Source organism: Mesocricetus auratus, unplaced genomic scaffold (assembly GCF_017639785.1).
Source record: "Mesocricetus auratus isolate SY011 unplaced genomic scaffold, BCM_Maur_2.0 Super-Scaffold_100007, whole genome shotgun sequence".
NCBI lineage: Eukaryota > Metazoa > Chordata > Mammalia > Rodentia > Cricetidae > Mesocricetus > Mesocricetus auratus.
The window spans coordinates 10,882,614-10,904,557 of record NW_024429191.1 but is presented as its reverse complement, the minus strand read 5'-3'; the positions used below and the strand labels follow the sequence as shown (position 1 = coordinate 10,904,557).

The 21,944-nt window shown below is 48.8% G+C and overlaps 1 protein-coding gene across 1 annotated transcript; it reads right to left on the bottom strand.

The window, feature by feature from the left end:
• Nucleotides 1-37: 37 nt before the first annotated feature.
• Nucleotides 38-9,969, bottom strand: Pgap6 (post-glycosylphosphatidylinositol attachment to proteins 6). Its single transcript, XM_005081557.4, has 13 exons — nucleotides 9,843-9,969; nucleotides 6,742-6,916; nucleotides 6,455-6,662; nucleotides 6,123-6,250; nucleotides 5,650-5,918; nucleotides 5,232-5,554; nucleotides 4,740-4,830; nucleotides 4,531-4,654; nucleotides 4,194-4,330; nucleotides 3,181-3,359; nucleotides 2,953-3,099; nucleotides 1,600-1,716; nucleotides 38-1,295 (listed from the first exon to the last, which is right to left on the bottom strand). Exons 1-13 carry the CDS (start codon nucleotides 9,958-9,960, stop codon nucleotides 999-1,001), a joined length of 2,313 nt encoding a protein of 770 aa, XP_005081614.1. The 5' UTR covers nucleotides 9,961-9,969; the 3' UTR covers nucleotides 38-998.
• Between the last annotated feature and the right edge of the window lie 11,975 nt (nucleotides 9,970-21,944).

Sequence of the window (21,944 nt, the reverse complement as noted above, 5' to 3'; positions counted from 1 at the left end):
CCCTCCAGGGACGCATGAAAAAAATGTAAAACACTTGTTTGGTTTGAAAAATCATTGTAGAATATTAAATTCATCAATTACATAAAAATACACCTTCATAGAACAGTTTAATATTTTACTATCCCCCCCAACAGTATATACATGTTTCCCCTTTCAAGGGATAAAGTGTGCTTTGGTGGCCAAATAAAGACTGTCAGTAGCAAGCAAAGCGGCCCACATCCCAGACAAAACTAGGAAAAAAAGCTTCAAGGCCACAGAGCAGTTGGGCCTCACAGTGAGACAGGGCACCACTGCACCAATCAGCTCAGAGCTCCCAGCGGGCACCTGAAGGATTGAGCCAGGGCTCCAGAATCCACTCTTCAAGTCTCAGCTGATCCAGTGAGGGGTCAGCATCCTAGGGCCTAGGGCCAACACAAAAGAATGCTCACTAGGCTAGGGCCTAGGGCCTTTAGATGAGGAGGGCACACCAGTAGGGAAGTGTGTGCTTCTGGGGTCACACCTCATACAGACACTTCCCAGGATCTTTGGCTCCAACAGAGAATGAGGGACAGTGCGCAGCACCCCAGGGTCTTATCAGCCCTTTGGCTCTACCACAGCACTGCAGCAACAGGGCATCCCCGTGCCAAGGCAGGGTGGTACGCTGTCAGGGACAGTGGCCTCCATGGACTCAGCCTTCCTTGCCTTGTAGGTCTCAGATCACAGCTTCACAAAGGAATGGGACAATGGGATCTCTCCCTGATCTGTGTCTTCAACCACTACATAGTGATCTGCCACACATGGTGCCTGTGGTCTCCAGGTGGAAGCAGCTGAGACCCACCGAGGACACTGGCAGCAGCCACAAAGAATCTGGGGTGGAGGAGTCCTCTCCTCTGGAGAAAGAAGCCAAAGGTCACAGGACAGTTTTATTCAGGTGGAAGCCTGGGTGGGGCTAGATAGTCAACTCTCTTGTTCCCTTCCTCGCTGAAGAGGTCATCAGAGTATCAGGTGTCCTTGAGCCATCACGTCACTGTGTACAACTCATCCCGATCATTCCTGCAGATCTGGTAGTGACAGGGGAACTGCTGCAAGCAAGACCAGGACTCAGCCTGCTCCTCTCGTGGTGGCAGAAGGAAAGCTGCACTGCTGGCCAATAGGATATGCCAAATGCTGTGGGTGTAGTAGTAATTTTCACTGGTCATCATGGAAGTGTAGATGGCGATGCCCACAGAGGCCATGGAGATGCCAGGCAGGAGGTAGAAGACCCAGCGCTGCCACGATGTAGGGTAGCACTGACGCCGGTGCCCACAGCGGTACATCTGGAGTGAACAGCCACAGGAATGTCAGTGCAGGCTGAGGCTGAGTGCAGCTACAGTTCCCAGGGGTTGTGAGGTCTGTTTAGATCTAGGCAGCAGAACTGCATACGGACTCATGGCTAGTGGTCGTCAGACCAAGATCTCAGGCACACGGCCATACTGGGGCTCAATGGGTGGCTGCTATTGGCTCTAAGTAGATGTGGAGTTTTTGGAGCCCTTCCAGCAAAACTGGAATCATAACCAGAATTAAGGGCCTGGTTCTCTTTTCTGAATCTAAACCGGAAAACCTTTGTGCCCTGTTCCTTACCCACATGGAGGCCATGATCACAAAGCCAAAGAGGCAGGGTCCCATCAAGTTCCAGATGCCCCTGCGATCCATCTGCAAGGACATGGCGATGACCAGTATACCTAGGACAAGCAGGACCTGGGAGAGACACAGGGATGGTTTGTGGGATCATGGGAGCCTTTGGCTAGAATCACCTGTGATGGTATAAGACACAACAGGTACTAGAGTTCTGGGTACCCATTATCAGTTTCTTTTTTTTTTAAGATTTATTTATTATGAATACAACATCTTGCCTCATGTATGTCTGCACTCCAGAAGAGGGCACCAGATCTCATTATGGATGGCTGTGAGCCACCATGTAGTTGCTGGGAATTGAACTCAGGACCTCTGGAAGAGCAGTCACTGCTCTTAACCTCTGAGCCATCTCTCCAGCCCCTTTTTTTTTTGGTTTTTTTTCAAGACAGGGTTTCTCTGTATTGTTTTGGAGGCTGTCCTGGAACTAGCTCTGTAGACCAGGCTGGCCTCGAACTCACAGAGATCCGCCTGCCTCTGCCTCCCAAGTGCTGGGATTAAAGGCGTGTGCCACCAACGCCCGGCCATTATCAGTTTCTTATCATTCTGGTACATCTGCCAGCTCCTCTTGGAGTTATTGGCAGATTTTGATCCATTCCTGCTCAGCCACCTGGGAGGGAAGTGTCCTTTCTCTAGCCCCTTTACTGTGTCCAAGGGTGAACATAGAAGAACCTTTGGAGGACTAGTAATGCCCACTCCTAATGGGCAGTCTTGTACACACTTGCATGATGCTGCATACTAAGCCTTCCAGGGTCTCCATCAGGATGGCATTAGATGGTTCGTTGGAGGAGATCCCATACCTAAGTCTCCATCAGCACATCTGCCACAGCCTGCAAGTTCAAACCCTTAACACTCGGCCCACAGGATCCTTTAGAATTTTTCCTTGTCCCTTTTTTATACGATCATGGAGCTTCTAAGCATGCCCCTGATGAGCTGTACCCAGCCTGTAGACAGAGGGCATAGTTCACAAGCACCAAAGAGTCATCTCCACTGTCCAGCTGCTGCAGAAAGTCAGCAGAGTGCCCTAGGACAAGGAACCCAGGAGCATGCTTGAGACTTCTCAGGGAAGCCTGGCCTGGCTCCTCTTTGAGATTAGGGTCCCCGACCCCTATCTCCCTTCCTAGAGTCCTCTGATGACCACACCTTTCCTTCCCAGCTTCCTATGACTTTCTCCAAGAGTAGCTAGCTATCACGTGAGAGCTGACACCCAGCCCTTCTGTTTTACCCCTTCGCCACTCCACATACTGAATGTGAGGGCCTCTGCTTCCCTGGAGTCCAGGCTTGGCATCAGAGGCCACTCACCTGTTTCAGGATTGTCTTCAGACGGGCCATGCAAAGAATGGTCACCCAGGTGGCTGCCCCAGAGCCCAGAAAGTCGCAGTACTGAAGCGTGTCATAGCTGAGGATGCACAGCACTGCCTCCCCCGGCTGGTCACAGGCGTGGTAGAACTGTGAGGTGAAGCAGTGAGCGGCAGCCCTGATGCTCCCCACCCAAGGTTCCCCAAGGGATTAGGGCCAACCCTACCCTACCGTGGAGAAGAACATGGTGTAGAAGTAGACAGAGGCCTCAACCAGCAAGGAACGGTGCACTGACACAGCAATGGGGGCCAGGAACATGAGGTTGCTGAGTGTGAGCAGAAGCGCTGCTGCCCTCTGCTGGCCCACAGTCTGGGCTGTGCTGTTGTCGGTGCAGCTCCACCCACGCCAACCTAAGGGGCCACACAATCAATACCTAGGTGTGTCCTGGAAGTGGACGGGAGGCTTCTGACCTTTCAGGCCCCTTCCTCACCTAGAGGGAGGCTGTGTAGACAAGCCTAATGGAATCCACAGGTGTGGTAGGAGGATATTGGTACTGATAGAAACTGGCATAGATAAGCATGGGCAGGCATGGGCAAGTGGGGACAGCTGTGGGCAGGTTGGGACAAATGTGGAAGATGCATGTAGACATGGGGAGGTCTGGAGGTGTGGAGAAGCAAGGTAAGCATAGCTGGTGCAGGCAGTCATGGGCAGTGGGAAACATGTATGGGCAGATGTGTGTAGATATGGGCAAGTATGACCTGCTGGGAACAGGCATGAGCTTGGAGAAAGATGTGTGAACAGGTATGTGTAGGTAGGGGCAGGTATGAATAGATATGAATTAGTAGGGACAGATATAAAGATATGTGGCCGTGTGGGGATGAATGTGGCAAGCAAGGACAGATGGGAACACAGTGTGAATATGCAGAAACTGCTATGAAAAAAAGTGGATCATGAAAAAAGTGGATCAGCATATACTCACAATAAAAGTGTGAGCAGCTGGACATAGGCGCCGACAAGCATGGGCAAGAGAAACAGTTGTAGGCACAGTGTGGGTACGGGCAGTTAAGGGCAGGTAGGATGCAAGCAATGCCAAGGTCAGGAGGCAACACTTCCCCAGCAAATGCCTCAGTGCCCATATGCCTGGAGCAGTGGGGGGTGAGGTGGGGGAGGGGGAGATCATGGGAAGCATGGGGAGGAGTGGGAGGGAGTTTTGTCCCTGCTTTGCTCTGCAGGGTCACTCTCACCTGCTTTGCAGCTGCAGCCTGCATACAAATAGCCGTATCTACGCAGCAGGAGGCACTGGCCATATGGCCCACAATCATTCAAACAGGGCACCAAATACAGGGTGGTCTCCACGCGAGCTATGGCCGGTTCACAGTCCCTGCAAAGGAGGGGCCTGAGAGGGCTGGTTGTAGTGCCCTGAAGAGCCCTCCAGACTCCAACAGCTAAGGCACTCATTTCCCCTGCTAGTGCTGTTGTGGGGTGGGGGCAGGCAGAAAAGGAGAACCCTTCCTAACACACAGATGCTTCCCTTCATTGCTACCAGCCCATGTCATGTTGCCCAGGCCCAGATTCACATACTCAGAACTCTCAGGGCACACAAGCTGCAAGGAGAGGTACCAGTTGTCTGTCTCCGGGTAGGGGATGATGAGGTTGGCCGTGTGTGATGAAGCACTCAGAAACATGGGATGGCCCTGGAACAAGGCTGCATGGGATGGGCGTGGAGGGAGCTGTCAGAGGTGGCTGGAGGGGTCAGTCAGTCTCTCCACCAAACTGCCAGCCCAGAATACCTGTGGTGCAGTTGAGTGAAGTGTTGAAGCTGAGGAAGGGCGAGGCAGCAGTCACACAAGCTGCTACCAAGGTGCCATTTATGACCTCTGTCTAGAAGGGGAAATAGTGCAGGTTAGCTATCGTCACCCCCATAAAGGTATCTCGCCTGCCCACCTTGCATTTTAGCTCAGTCATGCTGGGTATTTGGAGGGGGGAGGGGCTCCTGCTAGCCCAAGGTTATCAAGGCCCGAATTCCCTTCAGCTGTCTCTGGTTCTAGTGATTCCCCTGCCCATTTGCACAGATACAATTATTGTAACTTCTGACAGGGACAGGGCTGCACCTAGAGGAAATCTATCCTCAAATGGACCCCCTTCTGGCCCATGTTGTTGGTGTCACTCTATGGCCTAAAAGGCCACCCACCCCAGTCTCAATGCTGAAGTTACTCTGTATCCTGAGTTAAACCCAGGTCACAAGAGACTGTAGACTGCTTCAGTGGGCTTCCAGAGGATACCTGGTTAGTCCTCAGCATGATGATGAGAGAGCCCCCACTGTCCATGCCTGTGTCAAGACGGAGCCGCATTACAGAAGGCATGTTTGAATGCACCATCACGAAGGCCGCCCCGTTCCGTGGCTGGAAGTGGATAGACACCACGTCCGTGTCTTCTCTCATGACTGGATAATTCAGGAGACAGAAGGGGCCACCGTCTACCCTGCCACTCCTGCCCAGGTCCCAGTGGGTAGGACTTTGAGACAGCTGGCCCACAGAAGTGTCATAGCTCTGGTTTGGGTTGTTTTTCATAAGCTGATGGAAAGTCACACTCCATGGCCTGCACACTGTCAAGAGGATAAGGGGCTCAGCCAGAGACAAGTCTGAAGTTTGGGGGGGAAGTAGGCAGAGCCAGTCCACCCCTCCCTCCCATGGAGCCCACCTGTAAAGGCAGCTTCAGCAGTGAAGACCACTGACGCATGAGGTCCTGCCAGGTTCTCAACTGTCATTTGTAGCCACCGGCCCCAGGGTGGTGAGGACAGCAGCAAATGGCAGGATGGAGTGAGGCCAGTGCAAGTCAGCACCTTTTGGAAGTTTCTAGGCAGGGTGGATCCACCCACTGTGAGACGCACTGGGCAGCCGAGACTCACACTGGACACACAGCCCCGCAGTTCCAAGCGAAGCTCCTGGGTGTATTCAGGAACAAAGATCCTGTGGCAAGGTGACGGCGACTCAGACTCACTAGCTGGTACTGTGAACTTCCTCTAATCTGCCTAAGGAAGGTATCTGGCCTCTCTTCCCAGCATGTCTCTAAGGTACAACCTTCTCACCTGCAGGATGAGATAATGGTACTACCTGCTCTAAACCCAAAGGTTGGGGTTACAGGACAGACTTGACCTCCCCAACTGCACTCACTTGAGGTAGCTGGGGTGGGAGAGCAGCGTCTGTGGGAGGGGAACATCGGGCTCTAAGATGGAGACTTCAACCACCCTCATGGCCAGCATGTCAGGCTGAAACATGTAGGCACAGGTAGGAACAGAGCCCTGGGGGAGAGAACAAGGCAGGGAGGGATAGGGGTCAGAGAATGCAGAACACAGGCCAAAGGAGGAGATCTTTGAGGGGGAAGAGTTGAATCCAGAGTCTGATAGCTGAGAGTTTCATAAGGTCTGCCCCAGAGGTAACAAGAAGCTGGTGGTCTCCCATGCTTCAAAGGGTTTGGCCTTCATCCCAGGAGGTCAGCCCCTCACCTTCACCTCGATCTTCTGGGATGAAGGAGGGAGGTGAGCAACCACGAACCAGTCCCCAGGGGCTGGGTGGGAGATGCCGACAGAGGTGTTACCCAGTAGCATGGTACTCAACAATGTCCTGATATTGAAGGAGGGCTGCCTCAAGGTGTTCTCAGGGAAGCTAGTGCCCAGCGGGTTGATGACAGGAGGGGCGCCGTATCGGAAATGCCTGGAAGAGATCAGGTCAAGGGTCAGGGACAGGGTTTCATCCAGGCATGGATGCTAGGAACAGAATACTGGGTACCTACACTGTGATTTCTACGTCAGTGCATGAGGGACCACTCTGGGACACATGCAGCAGCCAGCGAAGCAGCACTGTGTCTGGGGGCACTCGAAAGTGGAAGAGCCGGGTGCTGCCATACCAGCTGTAGAAGGACAGCTTCTGTGGGGCCTGTGAGAAGTGCTCAGACACCAGCCCAGACTCTGAGAGGGAAAAGGGAACAGTCAGGTGGGTGGGGCAGATGGGAAGAATGACAAGATCCACTCAGACTTTGATCTTAGCCAAGGCAGAAAGTGCCTCCTGGCACCCAGATGTTGCCTGGAGTAATCAGAAGTCTCTTCTAGAAATGAGCACCTATTCCTCTGTTTCCTCTCCCTAGATGGCCACTGCCCACTCACCAGGAACTTTGCCTTCCCACACCACAGCAGCTTGCCAACAATGAAGCCAGTAGTCCCTAGCACCCACCACCTTTAGACGAAGCCACTCAGAGCCAGTCAGCTCTCTTTCTGTCTGTTAGTTAATTACTTAGTTCCACTCCTTGCATTATATCCTGGTGCACCCAGGCCAAGAGATGGAGACTAAAAGGCAACAGGAGGTAGTCAGGAAGGAGATCCCATCCCTGCTGATATCTGCCTTGATCACTGGACCATAGCAAAGGCTCCTCCCTCCCACCTCAGCTTCTCTGACCCTCTCCTAACTACATGGGCAGGTAGAGAGGCTTGGTCCAGAAGATAGCTGCCTCTCAGACTGTTATGACTTAGGACACAGCCAGATCCCTATCCAGAAAAAGACCATGATGAGGGACTTCTGTCCAGAAGTCTAGACAGCTATAAGAACCACGGGGCAGCCTGTGCAAAGGTGCTGCACGCCTTTCATCCCAGCACTTGGGAGGCAGACACAGGTGGATCCCTGTGAATTTTGAGGCCAGCCTGGCCTACAAAACAAGTTCCAGGACATTAGGGCTGTTACAGAGAAACTCTGTCTCTAGACCACCCCCTCAAAAAAAAAAAAAATAGAACCAAGGGGCAGGTGGCCTCTCTGTTCCAAATGGGTGGGACCTCCAACTACCCTCAGGGCACATACCCATGCTTGGTGGTACAAAGACAAATCAGAGAACCAGGCAGATAAACTACCCAAGGCCCCCAGGACTAGGGTACCACGTGGCCTCAGGCCCTGACTCAGCTTATAGGCCCCTACCCCATACCCAGTGCCAGCTCAGGCTTTGTGCCTGTATGATCTTGGTGTGCCCTGTCTCTCTAGATCCCTGTACCCCTATGGATAGGCTAAGGTAGATTGCTTGTCCCTTTGAGGTTAATGAGTGATGAAGTGCTTTAAGAAAAACACATTACTGTTGGCATCCTTCCCACACAGGAAGCCTTCCTTTGCCCCACTGTGAAAGTGGTGCCTGCCTGGTTCCCCCAGGAGAGGGGAGAGGGAGTCAGGTGAGCAGCTGGCTTTGCCAGCCACGTGACTCCTCCCAACAGAGGCACCTGGAGAAAAGATAGCCTGCTGGAAGGAGGCTAGGGAGCTGCAAAGGAGCCTGGCGTGGGGGCAGGGCAGAGTGAGGCTCCCTCAGTGAATTCCAAGCTCTCTGGTATCTGCAGGTCCCATTTACCAGGTTGAGGCCTGAACGCCAGGAGCTGCTAACTGCCCTAAGGTGGTGACATGATAACAGAGCAGGAAAAATTGTGAGGCAGAATATTACTCTCCAAGCTGAGGAGGGCAGATTCTTCACCCCTTGGGCTGTGACCTCTGAGGAAGCCAGGTGACAGTGTGCAGCTTGATCTGCTAAGGGAAAAGCCCTTGGTCACCCACATAGCTGTGGAAAAAACTTGATATCTGTGATATCTGGACACTTAGATGAGACCCACTCAAAGCGCCAAACTCTAATGTCTAAACCCCTCCAGGCTTCCTTGATACACCCAGGAGTTTTGTTGAATGTTTCTGACCTGGACAATTGGCTTGGTAGTTGGAAGGATGGGGAGAGGGCCAGCTGAACAAGCTCCTGCCTGCTCCAGACACCTCCCCCCGTGAACATAAGGTTGGGGAGGAAAAGTGGGAAAAGGAAGTCCCTGAGCTTTCCCTGGGAACTTGAGTGAAGGTGCCCTGCACTAACCTTCCAAACCCTAGCAAGTGTGGAGATACTGCCCACCCACAGATAAAAGCAGTCAATGACCCTGACTAGGCTTAATCCCAGGGATGGAGGAAGAGGAGCAAATAGGCTTGGTACGGAGCTATTTATCAGAAGGTCTTTAAGGGAACATTGCCTTTCAAGTGATGCCACACTCAGAAACCAGAATTAATGGCCCTTAAAGAAACAGGAGCTCAGAGGACGGCAGGGGTGGGGGTTGGGAAAGAATCAGCATCAGAACTGTCTAGTACAAACGACTGGGCAGTTTCAGGCAATATTGGACGAGCAAGCAAAGGTACTCATCTTTCCCATTTCCAAATGTCTAGAGTTTCACTGTCAACCCCTGTTCTGCCTCAAGCACAACCCAGAGGGCCAAAGGTCTAGCAAAACATAGTCCAATACGTCGGGCCTTAGAGAGCAGAAGTGCAAAGAGCAGCTGAAAAACTCCCCTACAGGAAGGACCCTTTCGTTACAGCCATTCTGGTCAGCCAGCTTCTTTAGGGCCAGCTGGCAGTACAGTCGGTGAGAAGCAAAGCAAGTATTCAAAAGTAACCTTCCTGGGATTGGAATAGGAACATAATGCTGGCTGGACCCCTACTCCATAGTCTAGCCAACTTTGTCCAGCTCTACCCTTCCACCAGAGCGAATGACGGCCCTTGCGCCACCACAGTTCGGCTATTCTTCGTTGATAAGTTCCTCTATCTCCCGGATCTTAGGTGCCACAATCGCATCCCCAAAGCACAGGGGAACCGGACAGGTAGGGTACACTCCAAGTAAGAGAACTCGGCGGGCCGTGGGACAGAAAAGCCGGCGTGGGGATTTTTTTAGCCCGAGATGCCCCGCAGGGGGCGCAACCCAGAGTGAGAACATAGCTACATCTCCGCGCCAGGTGAGCGCACAGGTGCCCACCGTGAGTCACAATCCGCCCCGCCTCCCCCCGCCCGCCCCCTGCCCCCGGCCCGCGCCTCGGATGGCGCCGTAGGTCCGTGCGGGCTCACCGCTCTTCTTGCTGTCGCCGGCGGCGGCAGGCGGGGGCCGAGCGAGGAGCAGCATCAGCAACAGTAGCGGCCCAGCCGCTGCCTTCCGCGACGCGCCCCCGGCCCCAACCCGGCCCATGGCTCCGCGCCCGGCCCGCGCTACCCCGCCCGCGTCCCGCGCCGCTCGCCCCCGCCTGGGCAGCCCCCGCCGCCTCTGCGGCTACCGCCGCCGCCTCTGCCCGGAGCTCCCATGGCTCGGCCAGACCTGCCGCCAGCGCCCCGGGCACTTCCGCCTCCGAGGCCCCGCCCCGCCCCGCAGGGAGCCGGCCTAGGTCCCAGAGGGTGCGGGGCCGCGCCACCTTGGCCGGGGGGGGGGGTGTTGAACATCAGGGGCCCAGGAAGGTCGCACTTGGAGGGGACATGGATTCCTGACTGATTACGCAGCTTGAGGGGACGGGAAGCATAGGATGGAGAATCCCGTGGAACGCTTTGGGGTACAGAGGGCAGGCGTCACGTGGGAGGCACAGGGTGAGGTGGCATACGAGGCAAAGGTCACACGGGGCAAAGGGGTCACGTAGGACACAAGATGGGATGCGGAGTGGAGGGGTCAAAAGGAATCCGGGTGAATTAAGGGCAGAGGGGCCTTGCGGGACATGGGAAGGCACGGCAATGCCCTCTCGAAAGGCATTGGAGGTGTGGGGGAAACGGTCGAACGCACGGCGGGAGGGTATGGGGTGGGGGCGCCGCACGCAGAAGAGTTACGTGGGACTTACTTGGGGACGGGAGAAAGAATCCCTCAAGACATGGAGACGAAATAGAGGGACCACGCGCTGACCTTGCCTTGAGGAGTGGAACCTCCAGCTGCCCGAAGACCCCCAAACGTCGTAACCACACACTGCTGCAAAGGTGTAAAGACTAAATGGAAGAAGGAAGTGCTCTTTGCACCGCTGAGAATTGAATAACTGAGTTTCATGTCAGTGTTGGATGAACTCTGGGTACCAAGGGGATATATTCCAAACATATTGCCGATATGGTTGCAAACTAAAAGCTCTACAGGAGAACCTGAGCAAACAGTCTTGAGGAAAAGAAGGCTTTTATTATAAATAGGCATCCAATGAAGCAAGTAAAGCTGAATTAAAGAATATATGCAAGCTAGGCAGAGGTACCTTTGGGAGGCAGAGGCAGGCCAATCTGAGTTTGAGGCCAGCCTGGTCTACAGAGGGAGTTCCAGGACAGCCAGGACTAATTAGCACACAGAAAACCTGTCTCAAAAAAACAAAAACAAAAAATGATAAAGGTGCTACAGAATTCCTAAAATGCTATACAAATTAGAAGAACAGGCCCTCCTCTTGTGTTAGTGAGGCCATTTTTATCCTTTTACCAAACAAATTAAAGACCAAGAAGCTCGATCTCTCAGGGAAGATGGGGCCCAGATTAGAGATGTCTCAGGGAGCCTCTGAACTAAACAGCCAATGCCCGCAGCAGACTCTGTATTGCCTCCTATTGGCCTGCCCGTGTTCACTGACATGCCCACTGTCACTCCAGTAGATGCACCTGTAATTGATCATTAGGGTTTAGGCATAGAACCCTATCCACACTGAATGGAGCCTCAGGATACTGTTGTTGCATGAGAAAATGGCCAGGTACGGTGGACCACACCTTTATCCCAGCAGTAGGAAATCAGAGGCTGGCCGATCTGAGTTCAAGGCCAGTCTGGTTTACAGAGGGAGTTCCAGGATAGCCAGGGATACACCGAAAAAACCTGCCTCAACAACTCCCCACCCCACCCCACCCCCAAAAAAAGTAGAAAGATGTACTGTGTGATGGATGGGAATGGTCTACCACATTCAGCCATGTTAGCTTAGAAAAGGGATGGGCAGAACGGTGTTTGGAAAGCTGCTTTTGTAAAACTTGGGTTGGGGGAGTAGATCAGTGGTAGTTCATGCCTTAAGTCTCAGCAAGAGGGCTGGAGAGATGGTTCAGAGGTTAAGAGCACTGACTGCTCTTCCAGAGATCCTGAGTTCAATTCCCAGCTCACAACCATCTATAATGAGATCTTGGATGTCTTCTGGCATCCAAGGCTGAATGCTCTATATATAATAAAATAAATCTTAAAATTTTTTTCAAAAAAAAAGTCCCAGCAAAAGTCAGAGGCAGGCCTGGTAGACAGGGTGAGTTCTAGGACAGGAAGGGCTACACAGAAACCTCATCTGGGAGGGAAAAAAATGGGTGGAGAAATTTACATCTTGGATTGGAAAGATAGCCCATGGGTTGAGCCTTTGCTGCTTTTCTTTTTTTCTTTTTTTGGGTTTTTCGAGACAGGATTTTTCTGTGGCTTTGGAGGCTGTCCTGGAACTAGCTCTTGTAGACCAGGCTGGTCTCAAACTCAGAGATCCGCCTGCCTCTGCCTCCGGAGTGCTGGGATTAAAGGCGTGCACCACCAACGCCCGGCTCCTTTTCTGCTTTTCTAGAGGACTGAAGTTCAGTTCTCCAGCACCCACATCAGGTGACTCACAACCAGCTCCAGGGGATCAGACCTCTTCTTCTGGCCTTCTTAGCCACTCCCATATAAAAAGTTTTTTTCTGGGGGGGCAGGTTTCGAGGCAGGGTTTCTGTGTGGCTTTGGAGGCTGTCCTGGAACTAGCTCTTGTAGACCAGGCTGGTCTCGAACTCATAGAGGTCCACCTGCCTCTGCCTCCCAAGTGCTGGGATTAAAGGCTTGTGCCACCACCACCCCACTTAAAAAATAAATTTAAAAAATGTTTAAATGTTTCATGTCTATGTACCAAAGATATGGAATATGGGTGAATGTGAAAGGAATTGGCATCTGTCCACCCTGCTAGGCACTTGGGGAGGGGAAACAGGTGGCTAGGAACAGAAGATTGGACCACACCTGCTTTTATCTTTTGAATGTTTTACTTAGGGGGAAGGGAGAGCTAAGCCTGCCAGCCACAAGGCATTGAAGGCCAAAGAAGGGCAGGTGAAGGGTGTTGGTCACAGAGGAAGGAAGCCTTGTGAAAAACCAAAGCATGCCCTTTGTTGCTCTGGAATTCAGGCTGAGTCCTTCTAACCCCAGCTGCGGGGGGCTCCCAGGCAGCTTTCAATTTAAAGGGACAGTCGTCATTTGGGACTTTTGCTGAGTTGTGTTTTTAGTGTACTGCTCAGTGCCGGCTGGTTACCCAGAGTCCTCATGGGCAGCAGATATGGTTAGTACCATGGTTTGTTCTATTGACTGCCCCCAGACTGGGCTCCGAGCCCCCTTCATCCCTCTCTGCCCTCTCCAAACCCCTCCCCGAGTGTGTTACTATAGAGGAGGGTTGCCTAGCCTTACAGGTGGAAAACAGGCAGCACAACTCTCTCCTGTGCCCATGTAAGGGCTGTAGAGTTGTGGGCAGACACTCAGCCCTGGACTGGAGTCTAAGGGCCTCTGCTGAGTAATAGCTGAGCAATGGAAGGAACTCTACCAGGAAATGTAGCTCTATTGCACTTGCGGTTAGGGAACCGTAAATGCAAAAATGTACTTAGTCGTGTTGGCTTCTCGATACCCATTACACAGTTTTTCTGCAGGACTGAACTACCTTGTAACCAGAGTTTTAAGATTAAAAGCCCCGTTCCCAAATGCCTAAAAAGATGAGTAATCGGGCTGGAGAAATGGCTCAGGACTTAAAAAGCACCTCATGCTGTTGCAGCTCACAGCCATCTGTCACTCCATTTTTAGAGGATTCGACACTGCCTTCTAGCCTCCTTGGGAACCACATTCACCTAGTACACATACATGCACCCAGATAAAACACCCATATACATGAAATTTTAAAAGTCATTTTAAAAATGAAGGCCGTTCACAGTAGTCTATCCCTTTAATCCTCACACTCATGAGGCAAAGGCAAGCAGTTCTCTGTGAGTTCAGGGCTAGCCTGGTTTACAAAGCAATTTCCAGGCCAGCCAGGGCTACATAAGAGGCCTTGTATCAATAATGATAATATAATGGTGAAAAGCAGAGACAATTAAATTAGAATGGGTGAAGGGGGTCACTGTCATTTTCAGGGTACTGATATGAACTAATATTCAGGAATAAATAGAAGAATTCAAACTGGCACCAAGAGATATACATCTTAGTCCAAGAGTGGGTCCACCATCATTGTGTCAACTTCAGTCTGGAAATGTGTTCTGGTAAGTTGTTCATTGGGGCTGGAGAAACAGCCAGCCCTGATGTTTAAGAGTATGGACCACTCTTGCAAAGGACACAGTTTCAGTTCCCAGCACCTATACTGAGTGGCTCACAGTTGCCTATAATTCCAGCCAACCCTTTCTTCTGGTTTCCGCTGGCAATTTGTGAGCGACATATAATTAAAAATTAAAATGGTTTTAAAGTTGTTAACCATTGTCTGGCCTGTTAATCACCATCTTCACTTAAGGAACCAATCTAGTTCCAAGAAAATTATCTGCTCAAAATGCAGCTTCTTCATTATAAGTAACTGTTCTCATCTTGGGACAGCACTCCCATATTCATCTTCAGCACGTGACCCTCAATTCTTTAACAGGAATTCCCTCTCAATATGCAAAACCCGGAAAAGGATCCAGAAATGGATGTGTGTGCAGAGCCTTGCTGTTTCTGAATCTAAGGTGACTTAGGACAATGATTCTTTGACCTTTGGCCTTGAAGGTGAAAGAAATGAGAGACAGTGTCTCCTTAGAGATGACCCTGTCTGTGTAATCAAACCAAAATTCAACCCAAGGTCAATGAAACAGAATGAAAGCCAAAAATACCAGGTCAGCTTTTACGTGTGTCGTACAACCTCAACCCTGAAAATTAATGTGCTGACACTTAGATGTGGTAGAAAACTCCAGGAACTGAGAAGAAAGAAACCCCAGAACTATCTGCTACTACAAAGAACCAAGAAACGTAATAGAGATGTATTCCAATTTTTTATTTCTTTTTTTTTTAAATATAATTTCACTATTTCTCAAAACCATTATGTAAGGGGCTTTAGAAGTTTAGGACCGCCGGGCGTTGGTGGCACATGCCTTTAATCCCAGCACTCGGGAGGCAGAGGCAGGTGGATCTCTGTGAGTTCAAGGCCAGCCTGGTCTACAGAGTGAGTTCCAGGACGGCCTCCAAAACAATACAGAGAAACCCTGTCTTGAAAAACCAAAAAAAAAAAAAAAGAGAAGTTCAGGACCTTAGTGGTTAAGAACACTGTCTGCTCTTGCAGAAGACCTGGTTTGATTCTCAGCGTAACTCCAGTGACTTTGACTCCCTTCTGGCCTTATTGGGCGATACACACACAAGGTGTACAAACCTGCATGCAGGTAAAATATTCATACATATAAAATAAATCAATATATAAAACAAAAGAAAATGCTATGTAACCCAGGCTGGTCTGAAATTCTTGTACCTGCCTGAACTTCCTGAGTGCTGAGGTTACAGTGTTAGGATCCCTTTGCTTTGGCTAATGGGGTCTGATCACACCACATGGTCTAATCACACTACATGGGAATCTCCTAAGATTAGCCACCAAAATCAGAGATGTAAGGAGTCAAAGGAGGAGCCTGATGCTGGGAAGTAGTGGCAAATGCTTATAATCCGAGCACTATAACCCTGGCAGAGGCAGGTGAATCTGTGAGTTCGAGGCTAGCCTTGTTCTGATACCAAGGGCTACACAGAAAAATCCTGTTTAAAAGAAAAAGAAAAAAGCCTGTTGCCCTTGTCATAGTGGGAACCCTAAGAAATATCAAGTATGAGGTTTTTTGTATCACTTGTGCTTAGGATAAGGAGTTCAAATCTGTTTATTTCCACCACTTTGTAAGGCTTTTGTGTAAATGTTTTAATCAACCTCCCCCATCCCATAAAACCTTTGTTTATAGGAGGGCCCACTACTATATTCCAGGAACTTGATGACTTGGAGTGTGACTCTTTTCCCTTCCTTTATTTTCTGTGACCAGTTCTTTTCTGCCTATCCTGGAACCCTCTCTGTAGGCTTGGCCTGAACCAGAGATCAGCCTGCCTTAGCCTCCAGCACTAGGATTAAAGGCCTGTTCCACCGCCACTGCCACCACGGCACCGCTGACTACACACACCCCCTGGGTCAAGAGTGAAGCTTGCCTTGTCCAGACACTTCAGTTGGAGTGGTGGTCTCTTTCTTTGCAACCCAGAACTTATTTCTAACAGGAACCACAGTGGGGGATATGGAACTAGTGTACGGAATAATAGCTACCTCGGCCCAATTACAATAGATGACAGATGGCTTTAGAGTCAGGAAGCCTCCAACAGTCTTTAAATCCCTTGGCTGGCGTGATTAGACCACCACTAGATTCTCCACTGGAGTCTCATAAGAAAGGTAGGATCTGCTCAGTTCTCCATGGTGCCTGCTATGTAGAAACAGTAGAAACCAGAACCTAAATTATTCTAGGAAACTTAAGTGGCTATATTAGCAAGGTTTAGCTCCAGGTCTCCTCCAAAATCTGTAACTAAGCCGGGTGTTGGTGGTGCACGCCTTTAATCCCAGCACTTGGGAGGCAGAGGCAGGCAGATCTCTGTGAGTTCGAGGCCAGCCTGGTCTACAAGAGCTAGTTCCAGGACAACCTCCAAAGCCACAGAGAAACCCTGTCTCGAAAAACCAAAAAAAAACAAAAACAAAAACAAAAACAAAATCTGTAACTAACTCTGGAATTAATGACCCTCGATTACTTGTTTTGTTGGGTTTTTTGTTTGTTTGTTTGTTTGTCTCTCCTGTGACTTTTTTCTTTTTCTTTTCTTTTGAGACAGGGTTTCTCTATATAACAGCCCTGGGTGTTCTGGAACTCACTGTGTAGATCAGGTTGGCCTCTCAGAGATCTGCCTACCTCTGCCTACAGAGTTCTGGGATTAAAGTCGAGTGCCACCAACATCCAACTTCTGATTATACTCTTTATGGCCCTCATTTTCTAACCTTGTCTCCTCAACTGTGTTACCAGTTTCATCTCTCAGCATTTTGAGGTCATTAAATTGCCAAATGACTGTCCCCATGGAACCTACTGTGACCATGGCCCTGCGCTTCTATCTACCATTCTCCAACCTCTAAGAGGACCCTAATTCCAACACACACAGCCTGAGACGCCAGATGGGTCACTGCCCTTTTACCTTCAGACAGAAGTCTAACCTGAGAGAAGAGAACTTGAGGAGTTAGTGAAGGAGTCAGAGGAGTACGAAGCATTCTCACGTAACAGTTGGAGGAAGTGAAGTGATTGGAGAGGGGAGAGGCAAAGGGAAATGAGAATGAAGCAGGGAGAAAGAGGAAAGGGGAGGCCCAGGGCTCTACAGAAAGTCCAGCCCAGGGTCCCCTTCGCTCCAAGACCCCACCAGCCTGAAGAGTACTCACTGCTTGCTTCAGTCACCCACTTTTGGTTTCTCCGAGTCCCTGCTCCTTCTGTTCTGGGGTGTCCAATTGTTTGTTCACCCTCTTGGAAAGAGCCTGAACCCCTAGACCGATGTCCGTCAGCTCAAACCCTGGACCCTAGGCTCATACCCCCTTACATGATTACACACCCCACACGTGGCACGTTCTGAATTTCTAGGAAACTCTTAGGTCTATCTATATATCTTTTGGACGAATAATTGCTGTAGTGGGAGGATCTGGTTGCTGAAAAACATGAATTTGCCCTACTTCCAGGCCGACTGGAAAGCCTTAGATCCCCTCTCCAGCACAGTATCTGTTTTCCCAGACAATGTCTGACTACCCATGCCTTGGGTATAGATTTCAAAAGCTTAACAACAAAAGATTCCTATCCAGAGCTAAGAAATAACTCAGTTATTAATGTTCCCCCTTGTATGCACAAAATCCCCAATATCAAAAGAAAGGGAGAAGGGAGAAAGGGAAGAGGGAGGGAAGGGGGATGGATAGAAGGGCCTCTAGTTTGGCTTGAACCAAATAACAAAAGGAAGCAGTGCAGAGCATTTATTTTAGAGGCTCCAAGCTCCTGAACCTGCCCTGTGGAGGGAAAGGAAATGAAGACAGCTCTCTCCCAACTGCCCCTCTAAGGGAACCAAGCGTGTTCTGTGTGACTGGAAGGAAGGAGGGGAGGCAGATTTCTACCTTTCTCTCCCTCCGCAGTACCCTAACTTGTAAGCATGAGTTAGAATTATACCAGGGCTGCCTAGATGTTTAGGCCTCATAAACAGAACAGTTTCTTCAGTGTCGCAGGAGAGAATCTTTCTGGAATGAGCACGAGAGTTTACAGAAGCAAGCATGGCACTCAACAGGTTGTAAGAGCAACAACCCAAATTTCAACTATTTCTCTAGTCATCCTGTTCCAGGGAGCAAGTGCGGTTAGCAAAGGGGCAAAACGAGCCTGCTTTAAGTAAATCACTAAATGAATCATGAATCAGTACCCACCAGTTGGTCTTTTTAGCCTTACTCTACTTCACCAGCACAGGATTTTCGAATCTTGCTAAGCATACTGCTTCATGCCTGTAGCTGTATTACTCAGGAGGCTGAGGCAGGAGAATTGCTGAGAATTCAAGACCAATGTGGACTATAAGTGTGAGACTTTATTTCCAAAACAGTAAAAACAATTCTGAATCTTAGTTTTACTAAAACCAACTTATTTTCCCAAACTCAGTGCTGTCTATTATTTCATAACGAATAGATCATTTTCTGACAAGAAAATATGAAGTACACATTTTGCATCATGATGATGAACAAAGCAGACTTTAAAAATTATTATGGGTTGGAGAAATTTTTCAGAGATTAAGAGCACACACACATTGCTATTGCAGAGGACCAGAATTCAGTTCTCAGAACTCATGTGGGGCAGCTTACAATTGTCTGTGATTCCAATTCCATGGAGCTCAGACTCTTCTGGTCTCCCATGGCACCTGCATTAACATACATATACCCACACAGAGAGATACGGATACATCTACTGACAGAATTGATTTAAAAGTCATTTCAGGGCCTGGACAGATGGCTCAGTGGTTAAGAGCACTGACTGCTCTTCCAGAGGTCCTGAGTTCAATTCCCAGCAACCACATGGTGGTTCACAACCATCTTGAATGAGATCTGGTGTCCTCCGCTGGCATGCAGGCAGAAATTTAAAAAGTCATTTCATACTGCCTATATGGCACCGTGGGTGGGGTGAGTGTGCCTTAGAGAACATGTGGTGATCAGAGAACAACTCTATGGAGTCGGTTCTCTCCTGCCACTTTTATGCGAGATCAGAGGCTCACACTCACCATTGTCAGGCTTGCAAGGCAAGTGTCTTTACCTGCTAAGCCATCTCACTGACCCCAGATTATTTTTTCTTTTAGGAATTGCTTCCTCCCCTCAGTTCCTGTTTGTGTATGTGTTATACATGCAGGTATGGACATTTGTGTGCCAGCATGGAGGACAGAGAAGGGTGTGGTGTGGGTGTCCTCTACTCTATTCCTCCCCTGACTTGTTCTTCTGTTACAGAATGATGTTTTTGCTCTTACTCTTTTTGGCTGTTTTGGTCTTTTTAAGGGGCCCACCACCCAGCTCCCAAATAAATCACACACAGAGGCTCATTCTTAGTTATGAATGCCCGACCTTAGCTTGGCTTGGTTTTTTTTTGTTTTTTTTTGTTTTTTTTTTTCGAGACAGGGTTTCTCTGTGGCTTTGGAGGCTGTCCTGGAACTCGCTCTTGTAGACCAGGCTGGCCTCGAACTCACAGAGATCTGCCTGCCTCTGCCTCCCAAGTGCTGGGATTAAAGGCGTGCGCCACCAACGCCCGGCTAGTTCTCTCTCTTTCTGTCTCTCTGCCCCACGCACATGGCATGCTGGCAAAGGAGCCATCTGCCAGCTTTTCCCTCCACCAGAGTTCCCTGCTCAAGCACACAGGGCTGGAGCAGGTAAGCCATTTGGCCAGATCGGTCTTTCCACAGAAACTAAATGGCCTTAAAGTTATAACTACAAGAAAAAAAGAAAAATGCAAACTGTTTACTATGATGTTTCATTTCTACAAATGCTAAATTTTAAAAAATTGATCTCTCAAAAATTATGTATGCTTGTTTTGTTAAAAAGTTCTATCTGTATTTTCTGTCATAATCTAAGTTTTATTACAAGCATAGAGCTAAAACAAAAGTGGTACAGGTCGCCACCGTTTTACAGTCAGTCACATGCCAAGCTGGCCACATGGCTGGCTGGTAGCCATTTTACTAAAGTTAAAAGAGATACCTGATCCACCATCTTAACTAAAGGTGACCACATGAAAGTTATGAGATACCATCCTATCAACAAGTTTTTATTCAGATTTAAAATGTTAATGCTTTTATACACAGGAATGCTAAGTTTTATAATTTAACAGTTACCCAGATAATAACGGTTTAAAGGCCTAAAATGTATTTTAATTTTCAATATTAAAAAAAAACATTAAAGAATTTCAGGACAGTTTTTAAAATGTTTTCAATTTATAAGGTTATAAGATATTTATACTGTTAAAATGTTTAAAGCTAGACCTAACAATATATAGTTCTAGTTTTATAAAGGTTAATAAAGTTTATACTTTCAACAGTTAAGCTTAAGGCAGACAAACCTCTAATACTTCAGAGACCTGCAGAACATGGCATTTAAAATGTTAATTTATAAGTTTATAATATCAGACAGACTTCCAGATCCTAACAGTGACCCAAAGTCTCCAAAGAAGATTACAAGGCACCCCGGTCCCTCCACCTGGATTGTGTTGACTCTGACCAGTAAGCAAGATGCCCAAAGGTGACACCTGCTGCTTCCAGGACCTGGCCCAGAATGTGGACAAAGCTGCTGGACACTGGAAAATTGATTGCACCCCTTTTGCCGAGACAAAACAAGGTCAGTCTTTTCCATGTCCCTCTTCCACAGAGAGAAAGAAAACTCATCTTACAGGCCTGGTAAAGATTGATGCTGTTCCTGATACTTGTGCCTCCAGTGCTAATAGAGGAGACTTGGGTATGACTGTATATGGACTGGTACCTGACACTTTTTAATAGATTTGGAGACTGTATAAAATTTATCCTTCTCAGATCTCTAAAAGTATTAATGGTTGTCAGGTTGACAGCATCAGGCAGCCAAATCCACAAGAATATAGTCAGCTTGGTAGCTCATTTTATTTATGTAAAAATCAACCCTTAATATGTCTCAATAAGGATCAAAGGATGTAAATACTTGTTCAATCACAAGCTCAAGGTTTTTAGGTTTATTTTGGTTATCATCTAAGTATAAACTTAAAGGGTTTTTCATCAGGCCAAAGATACCTCTGTCCAATTCATACCTGGCTCCCTGGACAGAAGACAAATGTACACTACTAGCCCAAATTTGTAGTTTCTGCTAGGACAAAATACAGATACCCAGATATCTGCTTTTTCTACAATGTAGATTTCAGTACCAATTGATAATGCTACTGTACCTATAACCTTCATGTCCTTTTGTATAACAAAATGTATATAGGCTTCAGAGGATCAAAAGTCATACAGCTTGGATCCACTTCTCACAGGTCAAAGAGGACTCCAGATAAGTACAGCAAGTTATCCCACCTGTCTGTTCCTGAGAATGAAATTTTCTCTCCTGGTCATGGGATTCCTGACCTTCCTGATCACTAATACTATGGGTCTAAAGAGTTCCAATTAAATACATAAGTTTTAACTTCTGTTCCCAGTTTTAAACATGTCTTAAACAGGTTTCCACTTCTGGCAAACACATCTGAACATCAGTTGCTGACCACAGCCTGCTCCTAAAGACTGCGAGCCCTAGACTTGCTGTGGATGTGAACCAGTTCAGCTGATGTGGACACCCCCCTGTCTCTTCAACACAGTCTGCCAATCAGCTGCTCCTGGATAGATACCCCATTGCCTAAATTCCCTTTTTGCTTTTGACTTGCATTTCAGCCTTCTTGGGTCCCCTAACTTTGTCCCAAAGTCAGCAAGAAGTAGCATGGAAAGGAATACATCATCCCTTTTTCCCTGGTTGAGATGCTAAGTCAAAAGAAAAAAAAATTCCCTTGCATTGGGAACAGTATAATAAGAGAGTGAGACATATGTGCCACTCTCAAAGAGGAATGTTGTTTTTATGTAGACAAGACTGGGGTAGTACCCGAAACTCTGGATAAACTCAAGGAGAGCCTCACTGTTCATCAGAAAAAATTTAAATCCCA

Excerpts from the sequence above, each read along its gene's own strand:
- Pgap6 (XM_005081557.4), bottom strand. The coding sequence starts at position 9,960 with ATGGGCCGGGTTGGGGCCGGGGGCGCGTCGCGGAAGGCAGCGGCTGGG. Across the intron at positions 6,251-6,454 it reads CCCAGAAGATCGAGGTGAAG|GGCTCTGTTCCTACCTGTGC; the intron begins GTGAGGGGCTGA and ends TCTCTCCCCCAG. Across the intron at positions 3,100-3,180 it reads ACACCATGTTCTTCTCCACG|TTCTACCACGCCTGTGACCA; the intron begins GTAGGGTAGGGT and ends TTCACCTCACAG.